At 43.8% G+C, this 22,755-nt stretch overlaps 1 protein-coding gene across 2 annotated transcripts in view; it reads left to right on the top strand.

Moving 5' to 3' along the window:
- Positions 1 to 22,755, top strand: part of PTH1R (parathyroid hormone 1 receptor) — a 97,165-nt gene that overhangs the window by 58,003 nt on the left and 16,407 nt on the right. Inside the window, exons 3-7 of one of the 2 annotated variants that reach the window (XM_015852965.3) lie at positions 5,135 to 5,245; positions 6,309 to 6,427; positions 15,559 to 15,653; positions 18,391 to 18,577; positions 20,945 to 21,098. In XM_015852965.3, coding sequence (XP_015708451.1) covers positions 5,135 to 5,245; positions 6,309 to 6,427; positions 15,559 to 15,653; positions 18,391 to 18,577; positions 20,945 to 21,098 — 666 coding nt within the window. The remainder of the gene's footprint in view (positions 1 to 5,134; positions 5,246 to 6,308; positions 6,428 to 15,558; positions 15,654 to 18,390; positions 18,578 to 20,944; positions 21,099 to 22,755) is intronic. The other variant, XM_085539110.1, reaches the window with a different exon arrangement.

Below are 22,755 nucleotides of genomic sequence, written 5' to 3'. Positions count from 1 at the left end.
ACAGTGTGCCTTTCACTAAGATGCTGGTAGCTTCTAGAAAGTGAGCTGATGGGTTTCTAAATGCTTTGACTTGCCAAAATGAATATTTTGTGGTGCTGGTATGGCCTCTGCAGAGCTGTGACCTGAGTCCTTCCCCCTGGGAAAGCACTGAGTGAAAGGAGTTGGGCTCATCAATCCATGCAGGTTCCTTCCAACTCATGGTATTCTACAAGACTATGAAAGTTGTGTTCAGCATCATCTCTCCCAACACACATCCCTCAGTATTTCAGTGGGTATTTTGCTCCCTGAGCCCTTGGGGTTGACTTCAACTGAGACTTCAGTCTCGCAGCCTCATACTTAAGATTTGGATCATTTGCTTTCAGGGCACCAAGGACTGATGTTCTAGGCCACGGACTCCATGGGTTTGGCTGGGGGGAGAAATAAGATTTTATCATAGAATCACTTGAGTTGGAAGGGATCTTTTAAGGCCAGCCTGTCCAACTCCCCTGCAATGAACAGATACCTCCAGCTCCATCAGATGGCCAGAGTTTGGTCCAGCCTGACTTAGTGTCTCCAGGGATCAGGCATCCCTCAGCTCTCTGGACAACCTGTGCCAATGCTTCACTACCTTCTATACTAAGGACTCAACATCTAGATGCAATACTCCAGGTGAGATCTCGCCATGGTCAAACAGAGGGGCAGGATCACCTCCTTCAACCTGCTGGCAACAAGTCTGAGAATGCTTGGGGAAATAATCTCATCTGCATGATTCTGAAATCTCATCATTTGAAATGAATAAATGTATACATACACTTAAAAAGCATGTGTTATTAGGTCTCACTTTTACTACTCAGAAAAGAGCCTACTGTGAATAATATGACGAGAAGTCTTGGCAACACAAGTGAGATGCTCAGTGTTGGTATAGATGAGAGATTTTCCAGGAAGAACCCAAGTTAAGAGGGATTTGAAAGAATGAGGCCTCAGTTGAGTTATGCCTGGTTCTGGGGACAGGCAGCAATAAGGAACCCAGGACTACTAACTGAAGCAGCTTGCCACATGAGCATGTCTTCTTTCTGAAACAACTGTAGACAGTACCTTCCTGTTGGATCCAGCAAGCTCTTTAGCCAAATGGTTTTGCTGAACCCATTTTAAGAGTTTAAGTATCTTGGCTGAAGGAGAGCCCACAAACTCTCTTCAAACACAAGTCCCAGCCCAGTTTTGCCAGAGATGACAGAGGCAGTGCCATTCCCACCTTCCCTACCTCCATCCAGAAGTGTTACAGCTACAACTCTGGATGCAGAGGAGCTCCTCCCATTGATGTACATGCCCGAGACACAAGCCGTATCCTCCATTCAGCTCTGCCCAAGTGACTGATATGTGTCCAACACACTTCAGATGTGGGATATGTACTAGACTTGCTTGTTTTCTTCAAATTTATGCATTCCTTTTGGCTTACATCTTCAGTGAATTCTACCATTTCTTCCAAGGAAATAAATGATTAATATTCCCAGTTTATTTGGAACATGCGACCTCCTGTCCCAAACCTGCCCCTGTCAAGAGCTTCTCAATCAACAACAAAGAACAGGATCCCTTCTGATTATCCATCCTTCTAAACAATATTGTCTCAGGAGAGACTCATTTGCATCATGCCAAAAGCACATTGCCATTGCTTGCAGGTGTTGGATATTTTTTTATTATTTTTTAAGGCAGCTTAAATGAAGAAGTTGTAAAATTGATTTTTCTAAAGTATGACCATGGAGAAAAAATTGTCAGCTTGTGGATTTTTACACTGTTTTCCTGAAACTCCTGGGCATTTTTCAGATTTCTTCCTGTAATTCATTGTGGATCTGTTTTGAGAAATGACCTGGAAAACAGCAGGAAGAAGCTTAGTTCTTAGCAGTGTTAATATTTTTATAAACTAAGAGAAAATATTTTGAGGAAATATTTGAGAAAACAGAAAAACAACAAGTCTCGTCTGGATTCCAGCACAATGCCAGTGTGGAATCTTTCCTCCCCATCATCTACTCCACTCCTAAATGATCTCCAGACTGAACAAAGCAGAAGAAAGTTGGAGAGAGATGACGTAGACGTTGGTCCAGTCGGTCCCAGTTATCACACCAGTGGCCTCGAGATGATGGTGAAATTAGAATCACAGAATCATAAAATCATTAAGGTTGGAAAAGACCACTGAGATCATCCAGTCCAACCATCATCCCATCATGTTAATGGTAAAGGTGCCGCGTAGCTGTGCAGACCAGAGTAGAGACAGCAGGGCAATGGAAGAAGGAATTGATGCACAGGTGGTCTCTACAAATCTGGTCCAACCGCCCTGCAATGAATAGGGACAACCACAGCCCCATCCCACCTGACCCTGGGTATCTCCATGAACAGGGCGTCCACCATCTCTGGGCAACCTCTGCCAGTGCCTGACTACTCTTACCATAAAATTGCTTCTCCAGATGAATTCTTTCTGAGCAAAATCTTGCAGCGCAATTTTTAATTACTCTACTTACAAATGAAGGCTGAACTTCGCAAGTCATTCTGAACATGTTAGGGAAGTGGAGGGCCTTTCAGTATTTCAGAGCATGGCATTCAGATAATTCTTTTTCTCTCCTCAATATTGTTTATCCATAGTTTTCATTTTTAAGCTGACCCAAGTTTATTTTGTAAAAAAGAATTTATTTTATTTTAGGTAACAGCACTTTGAGGGCTAAATGAAATCCTTATTTATTTTCTTCTCTGCAGTAAGAACTCAGAAGAAATAACCTTTGTCCTAATCCAAATTTTGTGGTGCTTTTTTTCCCCTTCTTTTTCTTTTGATGTTTATACAGAACCGAAAAAAATAAACAAACTTTTTCATGGTATAAGCCATCCTGCAAGATAATTAGCCAAATGACAGGGCTTACATAGCTTTCATGGGTAGGAAAACCTCGTACTGTTCCTCCTCCAGTGCAAAGAACATCCTCAGAAGAGAGAACATGCACTGAACTTCTTCCTCATTTTCATCACACTAGTGCCAAGGAATGTCAGCTGTTCTGCCCCCACTCTCAGTTAATGCTTCAGATGGTAGGCAGTGATTAGGCTGTTCCTTTTCATCAACACTAAATTAAAGATGAGGAATCAGGCTGTTAAATGATGAGCTTTTCTGTTGTTTTTCATGTCCCAAAATACCAGCAAACTGAATTGATCACTGTCAGCTCCGACCCTGGAGGGCATCGCACCAGCCAAAGGTTTTTAAAGCAATCCTGGATTCTTATTTAATCTTGTGAAAGCACATGCATCATAAAGGATAAATTACAGTTGGGCTGAAAGATTGCAAAGGCATTGGCTTTGATATTGAAGAAACATGCTGAGATCTTGGCTGTGCTTATCGTTTCTTTGCTATTGGAGCTCTTTTGCAGATAAGAGCAGGCTCTTCTATTTTATTTTGATTTTCATGTAATTTCTCTCTGTCAGACACTTTGTATGCTGCTGATAAGCTCCTTTTGTTGAGGGCTGTTATTAGCATGGAGTCCAGGGACTGCTCTGAAAGTGGAGATGGGTCAGATTCACCACTGTCAGCTTTCCATCTCAAATGTGCTGCTGTAGCTGGATCTTAATCAATGGGTACAGTTAATGCAGCCCAATGCAAAGGGGTATGCAAGCACTAGGTTGGATTTGGTTGCATTATCATAGAATCATCAAGGTTGGAAAAGACCTCTAAGATCATCCAGACATCCACCTATCACCAATATCTCCCTGCTAAACCACATCCCTCAGTACAACATCTAAACGTTTCTTGACCACCTCCAGGAATAGCGACTCCACCACCTCCCTGGGTAGCCTGTGCCAGAGCCCATCGTGATAGGACAAGGGGAACATTTTTCTTGATTTTTGTCTCCTTTTCCTTGCACTAAGCACTGATCATAGATTTCTGCAAGCAAACCACACACAGGGAAGAGATAGTCCTGTGCAGAGGTGACCTTCCCAGGAGGAGGCAGGGTTTCTCTGTCGGGGGTATTTTAGCTTTCTTCAGCATACAAAAGGGAGGAACAAGAATGATTTAAAGAAAAATCCATCAAGAACCATCCCGCCATTCCATTCCAAAAAACTTGGGAGGTTGTAGAACAGACAGACAAACAACTCCCACAGTATTCTTCTCCTGCGCACTCCCTGCTCAATTAGAGAAAACTGGTGACTGAGCAAAATGCAGAAATCCAAAATAGTGAGTAAGCAAGGAGAAAAGCTGGGGAAACTCAATCATTGTAAGCTGTGCTTGGCTGCAGGCAGCAGCTGGTCAATCAGCGTGTGTGCACTGCCAGGCAATTAGCATGGGCAGGGCTCCAAATCAATCAGTGCATGGCCTGCATCTTTCCCCATGACGACAACACTGGGAAGGAGGGGGAGAGGGAAGCTCAAACAAGCAAAGTTATAGACAAAAAGTGCCAGATCAGAGAGGAAACAGAGATTCCATCACTTCACTTCTTATGTAACAACAAAATAAAATATTCTGTATCTGCTCTTAAAAATATTACCACTGGACCTCCCTATAGATCGTTGCTGGACTTAGGGTTACTTAAAAATGCACTCAGAATTAGGTAAGTGAGCACATCTCAGAAAGCAGCAAAGCATTGTGGTGTACTGTAGCATTGGCTGATGTAAATAATGAGTAAAAATAATAGCTGAATTTGGCTTGATGGTGTCTAGGCATGAAATCACAATCTAATCTGGGTGTAAGTGCCTTTCAGGGAGGCCTGAACTGATTGTTATGAGCCTCAAAGTGATGTAGCTACAGCAGAACCTAACTCCTTAGTACAGGATTTTCTAGAGAAGTTGTGGGTGACCCATCCCTCAAGGTTTTCGAGGCTGGGTTGGATGGGGCATTGGGCAGCCTGAGCTGGTGCCTGATTTAGTGGGTGGCATCCCTGCCTGCAGGAGGGAGGCTGGAACTGGATGATCTTTGTGGTCCCTTCCAACACAAGCCATTCCATGACTCTGCCTCCCTGTTGTCCCATTGCTGAACACATCTTCCAAACCAAAACCTTCTGGAGCTAAATGCTAAAAGGAAAACAGCAGTGATGCCCAAGATCAGTCCTGGACAATGGTGTTGCTGACTGTTTCATGGGCAATCCTATCAAAATGGTGACTGCTGTTCATGCTTGTGTCTCTTCCACAGATGGCTTCTGTCTTCCTGAGTGGGATGGTATTGTCTGCTGGCCAGAAGGTGTGCCTGGCAAAGTGGTGGCAATGCCATGTCCTGAGTACATCTATGACTTCAACCACAAAGGTAGGTGCTGTCCTCACAGTCAGCAAAACCACAGCAATGAGAGACCTGGGGGTCATGGAATTAGAAATTCCCTTTAGAATTTCTTACACGGTGACTCTTACACAAGCAAGGGTAAAGCCGAGGAAAGAGAAGTAAAGAAATATATACATATGTTGAGAGAAAAATCTCAGTTTTAACATAAATTTCCCACCTGCACAATGGGTTATAACTTCAACTAGGTAGTCTTGCAGCGTTACAAACCCACATCTGTTTGCTGAAACAAGATTTCAGGTAGTGATAGAAATCTACAAGATATCCTCCTGATTTATATTCTTCACAAGTTTGTTCTTTCTAACCCCTACTCTCTGCCCAGACCCCTACGGTGGCTATCTGAGAACAGTGCTGGTAACCAGAACATGTGAATTCCTCCCTATCACACTTTCCCTCGGGCACCGCATTTCTTGGCTCACTTCTGGTGCCGCAAAGTCTGTGCATGTTTTTAGAAGCAACTGAAGCACACTCACCCCTCAGTGTATTTCCAAAGTGACTGCATTCTCTTTTTCTCAGGCAAGACTCTGCACCCAAAGCCTGCAAACTTAGAGAATTAAGATAAACTCCCAGCAGAGACCTGGGATGCACTCTGATTGCATGTAGTATGTCCTGCCTTTTCTATAAGAAACCATGAGCCAAGCCAGCCAAACTCTTGAGAGATGAGCTTTTCCAAAGACATACATTTCAGGTTAGGGTCCAGTAGGAACAAGTGACCTGTCCCTTTTTCTTGCATAAACCAACAGAGCATGGATTCCCCACCTCTTAGATATACAACGGTCAAGCCGCCTAGGGCAGCGAGCATCATAGATGTATCTACAGAGTCTCCCTCTGTAGTCACCGGGCAGACAGATCTCTTGACTGGTCTCATCCTCATTAACTATAATGAGAATTTTGGCACACAACCCAAGCAATTTTATCCCCGTACCAACATCTGAATGAGAAGGTTTTCATCTGTGAGCTGTCACAGATGTTGTTTTCTCCTGTTCTACCAGATCTAGCTCCATTTACACCACCTCTTGTTTCTCTCCTACAGGCCATGCTTATCGCCGGTGTGACCTGAATGGAAGCTGGGAGCTGGTTCCAGGCAACAACCGCACCTGGGCAAACTACAGTGAATGTGCCAAGTTCCTCACCAACGAGACAAGGGAGAGGGTAGGCAATTACATTTGTAAATGGGGCTTGAAGTGTTGGCTTCATCCAGGGCTAGCCTGAAGAGTGCTGTCTCATTTAAAACCCTTGAAGAGCTTTAGCTTACTGTCTCCTGTTGGAAACCACACCCAAGCTTGCCAAAGGTGCATGTTTGTTTGGATAGGAAGTATTTGAATTGGAAATTGTTCTCGGAGCCAGGAAGGGTTCACTCAGTTGACATGACTCCCTTTGCTAAGAGATTGTGGGGAAACATGCAACAGGTTCACAGGCACTAAGAAGGGACTGGAAGTCGTGTCTTATACCACTGAGACTCCCTCTTCCCCATCCAAACAATAATTATTTTTTACCAGATTATTATTAATTATTCCTTTGCATTTTTGCTTGTCTATGCTGGGGATGCGCACGCAGAGAGCAAAACCTGTGTTAAATCATTGGTGACCCTGTTTCTGTAGCTGTTTAACATGGGACCTCTTTGTTAAAAAGCATAAGCTACAGAATCTGGTCTATGTGGTCTGTTTATTGGAGACGGGTAGGGAAAAAGACTGTTGCTAAAGCAAATTAACATGTAAGAGCAGATCTTTAACTAGTTCTGGTTTAGTCACAATTCTGAAGGAGAGTCCAGAGGTCAGAAAAGAGATTCTATGCACATAGATAAGGCTTATATGCTCCTAGATGAATATTTGTGCATATCAGATCTATTTGTGTTACTTCGACTTACCTTGCATTTAGACATCCGGCAAAGCAGAAGCTGGCTACAGTGAGGCAGAAATGTCTTTTATCTCTTGCTGGGTCTGTCCTATTTAGGTAGTGCTTCTTCAAGGCTTCTGGACTTCTCCAAGTGCATCACAGAAGCTTTTCTTTTTTCTTTTCTTTTTTTTCCTTTTGCTGTCAATGGGGCCACCAGAGAGGGCGTGACCTTCGTTTTCAGGAAGAGACATTTGCACCTTCATGTGGTTGATCCCTTATTTCTTCTACTTGCAAAATGTTTAGCAGAAATCTGTTGTTTCTCAATGGTGTTTAGAAGATATTCTCCTTGGATATGGGATATGGTAGTAGGAACTGATCATCTGCAGCAAGGGTTATTGTCAGACAGCTGGAGACAAATATCAAACTTCCAGTGAAGAGCTGTCTAGAATATGACACACAGTCCCTTTGGGAGAATATTCTTAATTTTAAATCCGACCACAGATAGGTTTTTGTATTGCTTCTCCAGTGGTGAAATAATGTTTGAGTCACAGAATGGTTGAGGTTGGAAGGGAATTCTGGAGGTCACCTGGTCCAAGCGTCCTGCTCAGACAGAGGTGGTTGACCCAGACCATGTCCAGACAGCCTTTGGATATCCCCAAGGATAGAGAATAAAGTTATTTAGTTATGAAAGGCATTGTTTTTGTGTCTGCACATGTTCAGTCATGTAGTAAAGCTGCAGGCATCTTAGTGTACACCAAGTACTGTTCTACTACTGCATGGTGTCTCGGTGCTGAGAACATATCTTCTCTATATGGTAAAAATAGCTATTTTAGCCCCAGAGGTCTTTGCGTGGTTTCTGGAGTAGGTGATGGAGTCACTGAGCATCTCACCCACACTGAGAGCTTTGATAAGTTGTTTCAGCTTCTTAACCTTTCATCTCCCCTTTCCCACCTGTCTCAGTCACTTCCTGTGGTGAGAATCATCTGCTGCAGGCACCTCCATCTGAGCAAGCCTCTTATATTTCCCCTTGTTTTTAATCTCCCATATTGGAGGCTAGGACTTGGCCTTAGTTAATTGGTAGGGGAGAGGAACAGAGAAGGGAGAGTTGTACATTTGTTATCATCACAAGGAAGAAGCAGAGGTCTCCCACTTCCAGGCTGGCAGAAGAAAATGCTGAAAGCAAAGTCTGTTGCCCTTGTGTCTATTGGGGTTTCTTGTATGTGTCCTAGTGTCCCCCTCAGTGCAGAGCTGGTCATTTCACAAATTGGACATTGGCGCAGTGTGTCCTAACAGACATTAGATGAGGTGACAAGGTGCAGAAGACTGCATTTGTGTTCTTTGCTTTGCCCCTGCTTGGAAAATCACTGCTCCTCATTACCTCTATTCTTATGAGCTGTTTTAATTAAACCCTCCCGAGGAGCTTATTATCCTCATTATTCTGTACACAAGTCTCAGTCATCTTTTTCCATTATTTTTCTGTTCTAGATACACAGAATTGACTTTAATGGTTTTTAATGGTGAGACAAATTACTCCATCTTTATTGTTCAGATTAAATGGATAATTTGGTATTGCCTAAGCAATGCCTGTCCAGGCCAAAGAACACTAGAAATAAATGAGGTTTCCCCTAGCTTTGGAATTGCATCTTGATTACCACATGCTTTTCAACAAACATATTTTATTCATCATCATTATTATTATTATCCTTGTATTTGCATTTTCATAATGCTCCATGCTGCCATGTAGTTGTCAAGTTTTATCCCAGAGATAGCTGCGCCTTAGTGACAAGTGTGTCTATTGGACTTCCCAGTACAAAAAGCATGGTGGAAATAAAAGAAATAAAGGAATAACCTTTTTTTTTCCCTTGTCTTATGGTGACTATCAGAAGCAAAGAAAGCTGTTGTCTTTGCACCTAATCATGATTCCAAAACACTGGTGTTAATAAACCTTCCTTTGGTTGTTGCTTGGAGTAAATATGCCAAGAGATGTGAGAATCGGGGGATTTGGCAAGATAGACTCATCATCTTCAGAGAGAGATTGTTTGCTATTATTATTTCCCCCCCTGGGGCATGGCATCTTTGTGTCACCACTAACAGCTGCATTTAACCAGTGTTCCAAAAGGGGATCATGGGCTGCTCAGAGCAGGACAGCATCTGAGCAGATGTCACCGGAGAAAATGTTAAGAAGCTGTGCATCAAAAAGCATTAGGAAAGAAATGCCTGTCTGGGACAATCTATCTATCTATCTATCTATATATATATATATGTATGCATGGCTATCTCCAGAAATAGGCCCATACCTATAGATAGCCGTGTACACAGATACACACACCTAAATAAATGCCCATGTTCATGTACACATATATATGCCCACGCATGTTTGTTTAGGTGTGTAGCTTCTTCATTTTAACTACTCTGGGACAATTACAATATTGACCGAAGTAGCATACAGACAGCCCCTAAGAAGGTTTGTGTCTTGTGCTCCTTTTTCCTGAATCATGTAATGGATTATTTCACACAGGGCAGCAAGGAAACCACTTTCTGAAATTAGCAAATTATGCTGAAGCCATCAGACCTGGGAGAATTAACAGCTCATAACTGCCCAGTGAGCAATTGCTCTCAGGCTGTTTTCTAAGGGAAAATTAGCACCGCTGAAGGATGCTGGGGGGACAGCCCAGAAGATTGATTTCCACTCATCAGCCAGGGCAGCAGGTAGGCTGCAGCTCACTCTTGGAGTATATTTCCCCAAATACCTTGCAGGTAGCATACATCTTGCCATGAAGAACCATCTCACAGACACAGTCTGTAGAAGGCAAATCTTTGTGGGGCGTAGAAAGGAGTTCCATGGGAAACTGTCTTAGTAACATGCCATGGGAAGATAAGATGGTTTTCTTTGGGCTGTTTTCCAAACTTCCTTTTTCTTCTTTTAAGATAACCCTTCACTGGCGCAGCAGAGACCATGAGACATTTTGTTATTTCCCAGGAAAGAACTCTCTTCCTAAGAGCTGTGCATGGATATCCTCCATCCCAGTTGCACAGTGGCTCTTCAGAAAGCCTCCTTGTCTCTGAAGAGACAAGCTGAGAGCTGTATCTCCAAAGCCCAGCACCCTGACAGGGCATCTCTGAGCCGTTTATTTTCTTTACAGTGTTTAGAAAGAGACAGGAATACAAGGGAAGGAAGGGGGACAGATTGGTCAGTGTTCACCCTTTGAGGAAGGCGGTGTGGTTAAACACCATCTGTTTGTCTGCCTGCTGTGTTTCATGTCACTGAGCCACAGACTGCTGAACATCAGGAGAGGGTATTCACTACTACCAGTCACTCGTTGGATCATTGGGTACTATATATAAACACAGACGCACACACACACACACACACACGTATATATATGTAATTATAAAGACATATTTGTTTTGTTCTGAGACTTTTCCCTGGATATTGGTTCCTGGAGAATAATTGTACATATATATGTTATGTGTGGGTAAGTTTATCTCTATCAAAGCCCATCCGGATGCCTACCTGTACAACCTACTGTAGGTAACCTGCTTTTGCAAGGGGGTTGTGCTCAGTGATCTCTAGAGGTCCATTCCAATCCCTGCTATTCTGTGATCCCATGATTCTGTAATCTCTTCTGTTTTGTTTGTCCTCAGGAGACAGAGATTAAAGCTAAAAGGACCTTTGGCCCAAACTGTTCGTTCTTCTTGGAGCTTTCTTAGATTCCTCTAAGAATCTAATTCAGAATGGCCTTTTCTTCTTGAAGCCAGTCTTTGGATCAAAAGTGGCACAGTTGGGAAGATCTGATGGGTTCTGGCACTAACATGCAGTTTTTGAGGCAATACCTCTCTGAAAAGCACAGTAATACTTTGACCATAGACCCCTTCCCATTCACGCAGCCAGCCAATGGCCATGGGTCACCTGTGGCCATTTTTATGTTCACCCTTTAAGACATTATCAGATGTAATGACATATTTTGCTCAGTAAGCAGAAATTCCATTCATTTCCATGTCTCCAAAAATAACACTAACACCAAACACATCCTTTTAAAAGAAGAAATCAGACAGACTCATCCTGTTTTCAAGGATGAGCTTAAGGGTAAATGTGACATCTACTGAAATAGTAAGGAAGAGAAATGTGCCAGCAGTCTGGGAGGTTAACTAAGCTTGGAAACCACCAACCCAGCAAAATGGACGATCCTAAGATCTAACCTCAGCCCACCAATCCCATCTTCATCTGCTACTGCTTGTTTATATTATGGTGGTTTTACTGCTCCCAGAGAAATCAGTGAGGTCTCAGGAATCCATCTCATACCAAACATAATAGGAAAGGCACAGCGTGGCCCACAGCTGCTTTATCTGAACTCCATTATTCAAACCCAAAGTTCTTCTGTGCTTGACCTTTGCTCTTAGAGCTCTCTGGAGTCCCTTTAGAAACCAATAACTTCATGTACCCTCAAACTGATGGCATAAAACGCATTTGTATGTTGTGTACTGAATTACAGAGATGAAGCACCATTGAAAAGTGTTGTGCATTCACATCACAAAAGATAGATAGATGAGTAGGAATAAAAACGTATTATCCAAGCCTGTTCTTCACTCTTGCATATAACCTTGATGTGCAGTCCTTATTTCATGCGTATAAAGTATGCCTGGTGGATTCCTGCAAATGCTAAAGCACTTTTTAATGTGGTGCTGCTGAAAATATTTCACACCTAGAGACTGCTGAGGGCATCTGGTGGTTTATAACTGCAGCATACAAGTGTACTTCACATGAGAATGCACCTAAGGCCACACTGGTCAGATGTAGTCCCTTTGTATCCCATAAAAACACATGGAAGAACTTATTTACAGTAAGGGTGACAGAGCACTGGAACAGGTTGTCCAAAGAGGTTGTGTGCGAAAGCACAGCCATGGTTTTGCACTGGATGGGGCCCTGAAGCCCCATGTCTGGTTCTCTGATGTAGTTCCGAGCTCTGTGGAGGAAAAGAGATTTCCTCTAGATTCAGATCAATGCAAATTACCTCTCCATTGGTGGAAGCAGACAAATTAGGAGTCAGGTCAAGCCCTGAGCACTGTAAGAAAATCTAACAGCCAACTGCTCTGAGGGTCACACACCTGGAAGATATCCAAACCACAGGGAGAGGGGAATGCAGAGACCTTTTGGGAGGGGGCATATGCAGCCTATGGATGCCAGTGGTGGCTTGGTTTAATTTATTTTGTTTAGTTGTTGGTTTTTGTTGTTTTTCTTTCTTTTTTTTTTCCATGCACTTTCAGAGTTCACATAGAAGCCACCTCCTTCTGTTTTCTTTCCTGTTCTCCCAAAGTCATTACACTGTAGAAAAGTTCCTACCCTGAGGTCAGGTTGGTGGAAAGCTGAGATGCAAAAGGGAGCAGAGAGGAAGTCTCCCACCGTACCAACAGGGAGTGAGAAAGGAAGATCTTGTTACAGGTTTAGCACTCAATACATCTGAAATAGTACTTACACCTTTTGTGGTTCATCGGTCTCTGAGTTTCAGCTGGAGTGAGGTGGGAAGGGAAGGAGCAGGTGGGCTGGTTCACTCCAGAGAGATCAGTTCACCTGGAGATACAAGACAGATGGCTGTGGTCTGGTGGAGTTTTGTAATGCATGGAGAGAGCATGGGAGAAAGGAAGGGCCCATAGGGTGTTCTGGTGCCCGAGAGAACCACAGACCATGACCTAGAGAGGAACTATGGTGCTTGATTTGATGGGAAGCCATTTCCCTAACTCCAAAGGCAACTCAACTACAGCAGAGCACCTTATCCTGTCCAAATCATTCCAGGAGCAAGTGTGAGTGGCTCAGCAATGAGCATGCCTTCAAAGTATTCATCTGGGAAGAAGAAAGGATGAAGATTAGATCCATCCAACACCTTCCTCAACACTATCTCATCCCAGCAGGGTATGAGCTGGAGTAGGCAGGCAGCAACATTCAAGGACACCAGTTGTGAGACTGATGTTCCCTAATTTTGCTATTATATTGTGAATTTTACAACATCTTATTAATAATCCATGCCACCAGCATCATAGATCTTGAAGGGGGTTTTGTGTCCTTCTGTTTCCTTCAGTTTCTTTTCAGCTTCTCCTTTTTCAATGTGCATGCATCAACAGTTGAAACAGTGAAGAATTACAGCAAGAATTGAATTAAATGGCATCAGTTAAAGTGCCGCACCATTTAAAACAGCATATCATGGAGTGGCAAGGCCACGCTTATGAAGACTGGGTTGCCATTTCCAACAGGTTGGTAGAGGACCAGTGGCAGTCAGTGTGCGTTCAGGGCAGGTTTACCAGAGACACCATGTGGAACTCCTGTAGCAGGATGGTCTGTTGGGGAGCACACTGTCTGGAGCCTATAGAAGCAATGTCCTTGGCTCGGCTATGCATGACTTTTGTGGTCTTCTGTGAATTATTTGATTGTCCATTAGCTTGAAAAAGAGGTTTCTCAGACCATGGAGGTGGTTGTTTCAGCTGGCAGATGACTCAGTGTTTTGTTACCTGGAGGACCTTTCCTGATTCAGCATTTTGGTTTCCACAGCTGGGACCTCCCTTGAGCTAGGAGATGAGTGAGTCCTGGAACTGCCCTTTTTTTTTTATCCCCTGGGTGAATCCAGGTCTCCATATTCCCAAGGAAAGTAATCTTGGAAACTAGTAAGGAGCTGCCCTTTCAAAGGTCAATCTCAGCATTTTGGTAAATCTTCCAAGGCTTTCCTCAAGGACCTAAACACCCCATCCAAAAATTAGCCTTCCCTGGAGGATCCCTGTTGTGATGCTGGCTGAGACATGCGGCACCTACGTCTGCAAGCAGGCAGAGTAGCGTGCATGAATGCACGCATGTGTATGTCTTGGCAGTTCTGACTCGACATCCTTTCAAAAAGAGGCCCTGTGGTTAATCAGAGGAATTAACCACAGCCTCTGAAAGTGTTCTGCCAGCCAATCAGCAGGCCCTTCCCAAGGCCATTGCTGCTACAATGGTCTCGTTGTCTGATATGAACATGGATCTTTCCGGTTGAATTTCTGAATGGGGCTCAGGGATGCTTTTGTTCAGCTGGGCATAGTAACACCTCAGAACTGCCAAATGACCAAGAATCCAAAACTTGGAGTTAGGTGGTTTGTTTTTTTTTTTAAACTTTCGCCATGGAGGCAAATGTTTTCCAGTTCAAAGAAGACCCCAGTTTGGCAGCTGGAAAAGTGCACCAGGCCTTACAGGGAATAAGTTATTATAACACTTTTTTTTCCCCTAAAACTCTCCAGCTTCTTCATATTCACTTTTTAGTGTCTACTGTCCCCACATATACATATATACATGCACACAAATCCGCACTAGATTAATATTGGCAAGCACACCACTCTACCAATGAAAACCGCAAAGAAACATTCACATATCTTGGGATTCTGATGTAATAGGGCTGAGGTTTTGCATTCCAGGACAGCATTGCTAGCCTCAAATCAAAATCAGAGCTGTCATTCAGAACCCCGTGTTACGAATATTATTGCAGCCCAGCGGGTGGGGTGAGGGAAAAGAGGGGGGTGGAGGAGGAGGGAGCGAGGAGAAAGATGCTGAATTAGTTGGTTTCTTCTGAGTTTATTTCTGATTTCAGATTATGAAAGGCAGTATGAGCCAGGATGGGGCAAGCATTTTAACCCTTTTCAGGCAGATACGTTCGGTAAGCCTCACATGTGGCTTAAGACATGTGCCCCAGCTACAGAATAAAGGAAAACATCTCAAAATCTACTGGAAAGCTGAAGGTTTCTGGGCCCAGCTCTAAAACATAGAGGGACAAGGCAGCTAACATTGCAGGATTAATGGCTATGAGTTCTCCTGTGAACAGGACCATTTCCAATGGGATTTTGGCCAGCTAAAGTTGTGTCTGCATTGGTTAAGCATAGTTATAGGGTGCTTTAGATCAAAAACAACAAAAAGCACAAATGGAATTGATTTCTTCTCACAACCCTGAGCCAAAATATGCCCTCCCCATGTTTTCCATGGTAAGCTGGCATTCCACCAGCCTGGCCATCAGTCAATCAGCAATAGTATGGCACAGCCCTACAGCTAAATTTTGCTCTTCCAGCAAAAATCCCAGGTCAGTGGGCATTCTATTTGAGCAAAAATTGCCAAGTGATCTCTGGATTTGGCTGAGAGTTTGTAAGGCGCTTTGGGTTCCTTTGGAATGAAAATGCTGCAAAACTCCCATCTTCATCACTATTCCATTGCAAAAATCACAGCTCCCCCCAGCTATTAGGAAAGAGAAATTCCACTTTCCAGGCTGCTCTAATGTCCAAAAGATGACATCAGGTGTGATTGCCCAAGGTTTCCCAAGCCCAAAGATCTACACCCCACCAGGTACAACAGCCTGAATCTCTGTACTGCTACAGTGGATGTGTTACGATGCAGGAGGACGCGTTCTAATGTGACGCTATTTTTTCCATCATTTGTACTGCAGGAGGTCTTTGATCGCCTCTATTTGATTTATACTGTTGGATACTCCATCTCTCTGGGATCCCTCACAGTTGCTGTCCTTATCCTGGGATACTTCAGGTAGGCGGCTCTGTTTTTACCTAAGAGAGTTATCGCTGGACTAGAAAAGCCTTGGGCTTTCCTAAAGGATAAAATTGGGATGGCATGTGCTTCTTCAACAAGCCATAAGGGTTACATCTGTGCTTTGGGCTGTGTTAGTCCCACTTAGGTCAAACTTCTGGGGGATGAGGGGAGGGATGTTTGAACTTCTTCCCATTGTCTGCAATGGAGTTTTCTAGACCAGATTTATAACCAATGGGAAATGAAGCACCTCCAGGAAGAGACTTGTCTCATTTGGAATACCATGTAGAGTTTTCTGTTCCTAATTGTCCTTAGAGTTAGGTGGGTAATTTTTAGGTGGTTAAGGTTTCATAAGGGAAATGCCACTCTAAACCCAAACTTTATTGAAGGAGGGACTAGTTGGCCATATAAAAGTCTTGGACAGAATAAATCATTCTCTCCATTCTGCTCCAGCACCTGGGGAGCTAGAAATGACCACTTGCTCTTCTTCCTGCCCTCTCCACTTTCCAAGGGATCTAGGTCCCTAAATATTGGTTTGAACCTGCACCATCCAGCCCATTAAGCTGGATTTTGCATGTTTTTTGTTACCGTCATGACCATAGGTGGAATGAATAGTCTCAGTAATGGAGAGTAACCACCCATCCCTGGTGGTACTCAAGACCAGGCTGGATGGGGCCCTGGGCAACCTGATCTGGTACCTGATTTAGTGGTTGGCAACCCTGCCTACAGCAGGGGCTTGGAACTGGATAATCTTTGAGGTTCCTTCCAATCCAAACTGTTCTATGAGTCTGTTATTCTATGGCTCACAGCAAAAATTTATCCTTTGGGCATCCGTTTATGGCAAGCAGGTAGAGCAGGGCTCTGACCCCCACAGCCCAGTGCCACAAGCCCCACATTTTCCTCCCTTTGACTGCTGGCAGTCACATCTCGTAGCAAACAGCAGGACCCAGACAGCAGCTGCAAAGGGAAGTGCTCCATGCAATGAACAGCCATTTGGTGTCTGCAGATGAACCTGGCAGCTAACACCATGAAAGCATAGGCTAAACCCCAGAGATGTACCAGCTGGTGTAAAATGTGTGCCCTTTGGCTCTATAAGTGCTCAGACATCTCTGTAGAGAGCAAAGGGAGGCTGGGGGGTTTGCTTGGACAGCAGAGCATCCCAATGCCTGAGCCTATGAAACACACAAGGTAGAGTGGGCTGCAGACCCCTTCTGGAGTCATGATCCAAAAACACAACCATACCCCATAAAGGCCACCAACCTCCTGCCCTCTCAACCCTTTTTCCCATTTTCTGCACTACACTGGCAAGGCTAATAAAATATTTAATGTCCACATATGCATTAGTGCTCCTTGCTTCAAGAGGCATCACTTTGTCACCTCTTAGCCCAAACTAGACAGGTGGAGACATTCTTTACCCCAAGGATCAAAGGAGCAGCAGTGGCCAAGCCAGACTTTGCTCCAGTTAACATATAATCCAGAGATTCACTGACTACATTTCAAATGCAGAGAGCAGAGCTCATCTTCATTTATACCTCAACAATTCCACTTAGCTTAATTTGAACAATAATAGTACAGGAAGCAACTGTTATTTCTGTGACAAGCTCTCCCGAAAGAGGAAAGAACATGTCTTTTATTTGTGCAATCATATCTGTATTTCTGATGTTAGAGCTGGGGATTTAAGGGGGTATAAATCCATTCACTGATTCGTGCTCACTCTTCTCCCCAGAGGCAAGATCACTGTTTCTAAAACACCTTAGGGGTCTGCGTCCAATTCACTTCTTATCATCCAGCTTTTCCCCCCAAAGGATCTTAAAGCGCTTTACAATCAGCATTTGTGGGGTCATTTACCTGCAGCTGCAATGCAGCCATTGCTGAGGTGGAGCCCCCAAACTGTTCATTATGTCCATCAGTGGGTAGTGTCTACAACAGCAATCAGAGGAAACAGCCCAGCACAACATAGATGATAACCCCAGGATGGAATTTGGTATGGGCACAAAAATAAGCAGTTTATTCTACAGGTCCACAAGCTCTGTAGTATTTGCAACCCATTTCTGCTGCACAAAAATGCAGGTAGATAAGTGTGAAGTCTTTAAACACTGACTTAACTCTATTAGAGGACTGGAGTTCTTGGAGGAGTCACCTGTGAGAGGGACAGAGATACACGCTTTAGTATCAGTGAGAGCTGTGCATGTATCCTGCTTGATGCCTGTACATCTGGGAAAGCAACTACATGTCTGATGCACACTTGTGGCACATGCACTGAACACTGTGCATGTATTGCATATAAACATGCTCATGCCTTGTACACTGCACAACTGATGTTGGCTCACTGCATCCTCTAGCTGTTGACTCACGGCACACAACCCAATGCATGCATCCTCACCACCTGAGCCCAATAGAAGCAAAGTGTGTTTTTGCTCCTTGCCAAAAGTTCCTAGTGAGAAACAAGAGCTTTGCCCTATCCCTAGAGGTTCTCATGGCCAGTTTGGATGGGCCCCAGGCAGCCTGATCAAGTGTGGGGGGGCAACTGGCCCACAGTAGGGATGTGGAATTGGATAGGCTTTAACATCCCTTCCAGCCCAACCATTCTATGGTTCTCTGTTCCTATGATTCTATGAAATGAGTATTGATACCATGTTGTCCTTATGCAAAGCCAATGGAGCTCTCAAGAAGCAGAGGTGACCCCCAGTCTGTCCAAGGCTAACCTACTCCAACTCTTCTCTTTCCTCCATTCTAGGCGTTTGCACTGCACTAGAAACTACATCCACATGCACCTGTTTGTCTCCTTCATGTTGAGAGCTGTGAGCATCTTCGTGAAGGACGCGGTCTTGTACTCTGGGTCAGCTTTGGAGGAGATGGAGCGGATTTCTGAGGAAGACCTGAAATCCATAACTGAAGCACCTCCAGCAGATAAGTCACAGTTTGTAAGTATCACCAGAGCAGCCTCATACCTATGTTCTTTCTGCCCAACACCTCATCCCTTTCAGCAAGGCATTGGACCATTACCCATTTTTACTGCAGTGGATATTCAGCTGATTTTCCACTTGGATCTCCTCCCTGTATGAGCCATAGAGGCAATGCTGTGCTGTAATGCACTGTGACATCTGTACCATCAAACTATCACCCAGGGCATTGCACAGGTTGCTCTGAGAGTTGGTGGATGCCCCATCCCTGAAGACACTCAAGATTAGGCTGGATGAGGCTCTGCAAATGATACATCTTCATTCACTCTTGTCACCTCCATTTCACTCTATGTTCAAAGGAAATCAGATTAAACAGTAAAGAGTATGATTCATCACATCCCATAGTAAAAACTTAAGTGAGGTCAGGTGAGCTTGACTGCAGAAGTACTTGTGTCTCTTCATGGCACAGATGGCTCAAATGGAGACATCTGCATTGTCCATGTAGTTGTTGTGGGTTGAAGCCTATCCTCAGATTTCAAAGTTGTTGCCATTTGCTGAAGCTGTCTATTCTTCTCATCTCTGGTCTCACCATAGACCTCCCATGACTGATCCTTGCTATCCACAAACTGCTGGATGCTACAGAGACAGCAGAGATTTTTATTAAGATCAAATGTTAACTTCAATGCACAGAAAGAATTAACAAGATATTAGAGCTAGCTCAAACACACCAGTAGAGCATCTCCACCAATGGGACATTGCCGTTCACAGCACAAGCTTTGTGCCTGTGTATTCATTTGGCTCCATAAGTGTGCTTCACAGCCCATGCTGCTACCAGGGACCTGGCTACAAACAACCCTATTGTCTGGTGTTTGTTCAGTGGCAGTAATCACAGCAGTTGTCCAACAGCAGACAGCGCTAAGTGCTTCCCCAAAGACAGCTGTCATGCCACAGACCCCTCCAGGGAGCCGTGCCTGTTGACTCCTCTGTGTTAGGATGCACACCTCATTTTGGAAATAGCCAACTGAGATAAGCTTCTGAGACCTTGACTCTCACATAGCCAGTTGTGTAGCTCTGATTTGGGGCGTCCATCCACATTGCTTCAGGTTATCAATAAGAGAGATCATGACTTACTACAAAATCAGCACCTGAAATGTTTTCTAGCTTGTGCCTAAGAGCCCTGAAATGGAAATTTGCAGCATGTTTTCTTCTTGCTTCAGAAATCCATTTCATTAATTCGGAGACTCTCTGATCAGAGTGCTCAGTGCACTTCAGTGCATTCTTGTGAGAAGAACACAGAATATTTCACTGCATTGTTCTCTGTTTCTCCTTGGGTGGAATAGTTATTAGGGATATTAGAAAATAAATAGCATTTCCCATTCTGATGAACTGACAGGCAAACAAGTGATGAAAGCAACAATCAATATTTATTTTGTTTCCAAAAGAAGTGGAAGCTTTGCAATTACTGACACACCCTGTGTGGGGATAAATGGTGATTTTTAATGAATATAGAAGTTATTGTTAAGACTGGATGGGATTAAGTATTATTATTTTTAATTGATCTTCATTCAATTCCATCTCACATTTTCCCACATTTGCAAAAGAAGGCACTGTGTATCCCTTTGTATCAATTAACCACATGCAGTATCTTCACTTTGCAGTTTTCCTCTCTCTTAAGCATGATATTGTAGTTCAGTGTGAAGTGAGAAGCCAGCTAATATTCCCAACAAAAATCAGGGACCTGCTAGGTTTCCCACCTAGTACTTCAGATCTGTGCAGAAAATACCTTGATTTGGGGTGAAATCCCTCCATGGGCTTTGGAAGAAGTCACACTTCCAGGTGACAGTGGGCCCAGGTGAGGTGACTTGCACCAGGTCACCCAGCCCAAGATGACTTGGCCACAGATCTTTTGTTAACATGGCCATGAGTAATAGGAAAAGAATAAAGCACAGAAACTCTAGGAAGTGGGTGAACCTCTCATCTCTGTGTTTGGGGGAAAGTATCAGTTCACTATGCACCCACGTATCCCAGCCCTTCTACACCTCTTTGCTCACCTAGAATCATAGAGTCATCAAATATCCCAAGTTGGAGGGGACCCATGAGGATCACCAAATCCAGCTTCTGGATCCACATTGTATGACCCAAAAATCAGACCATATACCTGAGAATGTCATCTAGATGGTTCTTGAGGACTTGATATCGAGGACATGATGTCAAGCTGTTCACCTCTTCCTACACTAATACTCCTCCTTGTAAAACCTCTGCTAGAGAATGTTCTGATGTATTTCTTCCTTTCTCCTTTCTTCTCATCCCATCTTGGCAAATATGGATTTATGTAGAACAAGCATTTCACACTGTGTTTCTAACCCCTTCTTTCTGTGGTCATTGCAGGTGGGTTGCAAAGTAGCGGTTACCTTCTTCCTCTACTTCCTGGCAACCAATTACTACTGGATTCTGGTGGAAGGGCTCTATCTCCACAGCCTCATCTTCATGGCTTTTTTCTCAGAGAAGAAATATCTTTGGGGATTCACGTTATTTGGCTGGGGTAAGTAGATAGGGTGGCTCTTGCAATGACAATGAGCTTTGTCATTAATCCTTTATCACTTTTGAATTGTGGTACTCACACAGTGATACTTCCAGGATCACCAGGATTACTTCCATGACATCTTGCCATGTTTCCAGGGCAGTAAATACATGCATGTGAGTTGCTTTTAGTGCACTCTCTAAGTTATCTCCAGCTTTGAGATACTTCTTGCTGAGAAACCAGCATTGAGCTGGAAGGGTTGGAAAGTTGCATGAAGCTGTGAGAATCTGCTCCCAACATCAGAGCTCAGCTGCAGTTTCCCACCTCTGATCTCAGTGGCTGTAAAAAGCTTCTGAGTTTTTGCACAAGCTGGATCACCAGTGGAAGCCTGCAGTTGGTGGGGAAACCTTTTTTTTTTCTTTCTCCTTTGAACCCAAGCAATCTTTTCATGGAGTAAGGGATGTGGGTGCAGAGGGGGTGCTCATTAGTGGAAGGCATTGTGGGGCACAAGCTTTTCAGATGATAATGTGCTTTTTGTTCACTTCTGGCATAAGCTTTGGCTTGCAAGGAGTTACCAGGTGTGGGTACGGTGAGGACAATAAGAACACTGCCCACCATTGTCTGAAGCATGCAGACTGGAAGGGAGAACAGGAAATATATTAGATGATCCTGAAGGACACAGCTACAAATGATGGGGTGTGAGTCTACAATGGAGCTTACAGCAGGAAAAAACAGCTCTGAGATACCCATGGTTACCTCTAAACTATATGGTCCTGGGCCACTTCCCAGCTCCAGGCTCCAAAATGCACCTGACCACATCCTGACTACATTTAAGGACAAGAGAAGTGTATGTGCTACACCATCCCCATTCCAGGGCACGACTTCTTCCAGAAGAAAACCCAGGATTTTGGGTTCTGAATGAACCATGGCATACCTAAAAATCTGGGCAAACCAGGGCATAGGTATCCACAGTCTGCGAACATAGGAAGGAATGGTAGATGTGTAACATGGAGAACTATTTGAAAGGGTTCCAGGAAATGAATGGTAGGCTGCTGTTTTGCTTTGGCACCATATATAACAGCAGAGCTCCAAGCAAACCAGATTATGGTGCAAATCTGAGGTTAGAGAGAATGGCACTTTTTTGCTTTGTAAGTTGAACTAGATGACCTTTAATGGTCCTTTCCAACTCAAACAATTCTATGAACATGCAAGTGAACCATTAGCCTGCAGGACTCTCTCCAGCCTTTCTCCTTCTTCAAAAGCTCCTTGCTAATCTTGTATTCATAGGCCAGGAGCAACCAGTGCTGCTTCATAAGGATGGGAGGCACAATGTCAGACTAGAGTGGGCATCCATCTCTCAGATAAAACTGAGTCCTATCCAATTTGTAAGTTTGTGTGGACATAAATAAATAGAGAGATTAGGGGGATGGAGCATTTCTTACCTTATCTTCTTGGAGACAGAGAATATTCTTTTTTAAGACAAAACAAATAAAACCCCACACTCTCTTCCAAACATTCAAGCTACATAAAATTTGCTTATTCAGAAAATGTCACTGCACAGCATGGAGAAAACTTGGAGAAGCAATTCCCCAGAGCAAATTCTGGATGCTGGGGAATCAGCTGGAAAATAATGCCATACGTTTAACAAGAAAAAACCTATTTGATGCCACTCATAACA

The sequence above is a fragment of the Coturnix japonica genome, chromosome 2, assembly GCF_054131305.1.
Source record: "Coturnix japonica strain WE chromosome 2, WE-NBRP24, whole genome shotgun sequence".
NCBI classification, from domain to species: domain Eukaryota; kingdom Metazoa; phylum Chordata; class Aves; order Galliformes; family Phasianidae; genus Coturnix; species Coturnix japonica.
Note: the sequence above shows the minus strand (reverse complement) of the source record. Positions and strands in the feature narration are given on the sequence as shown.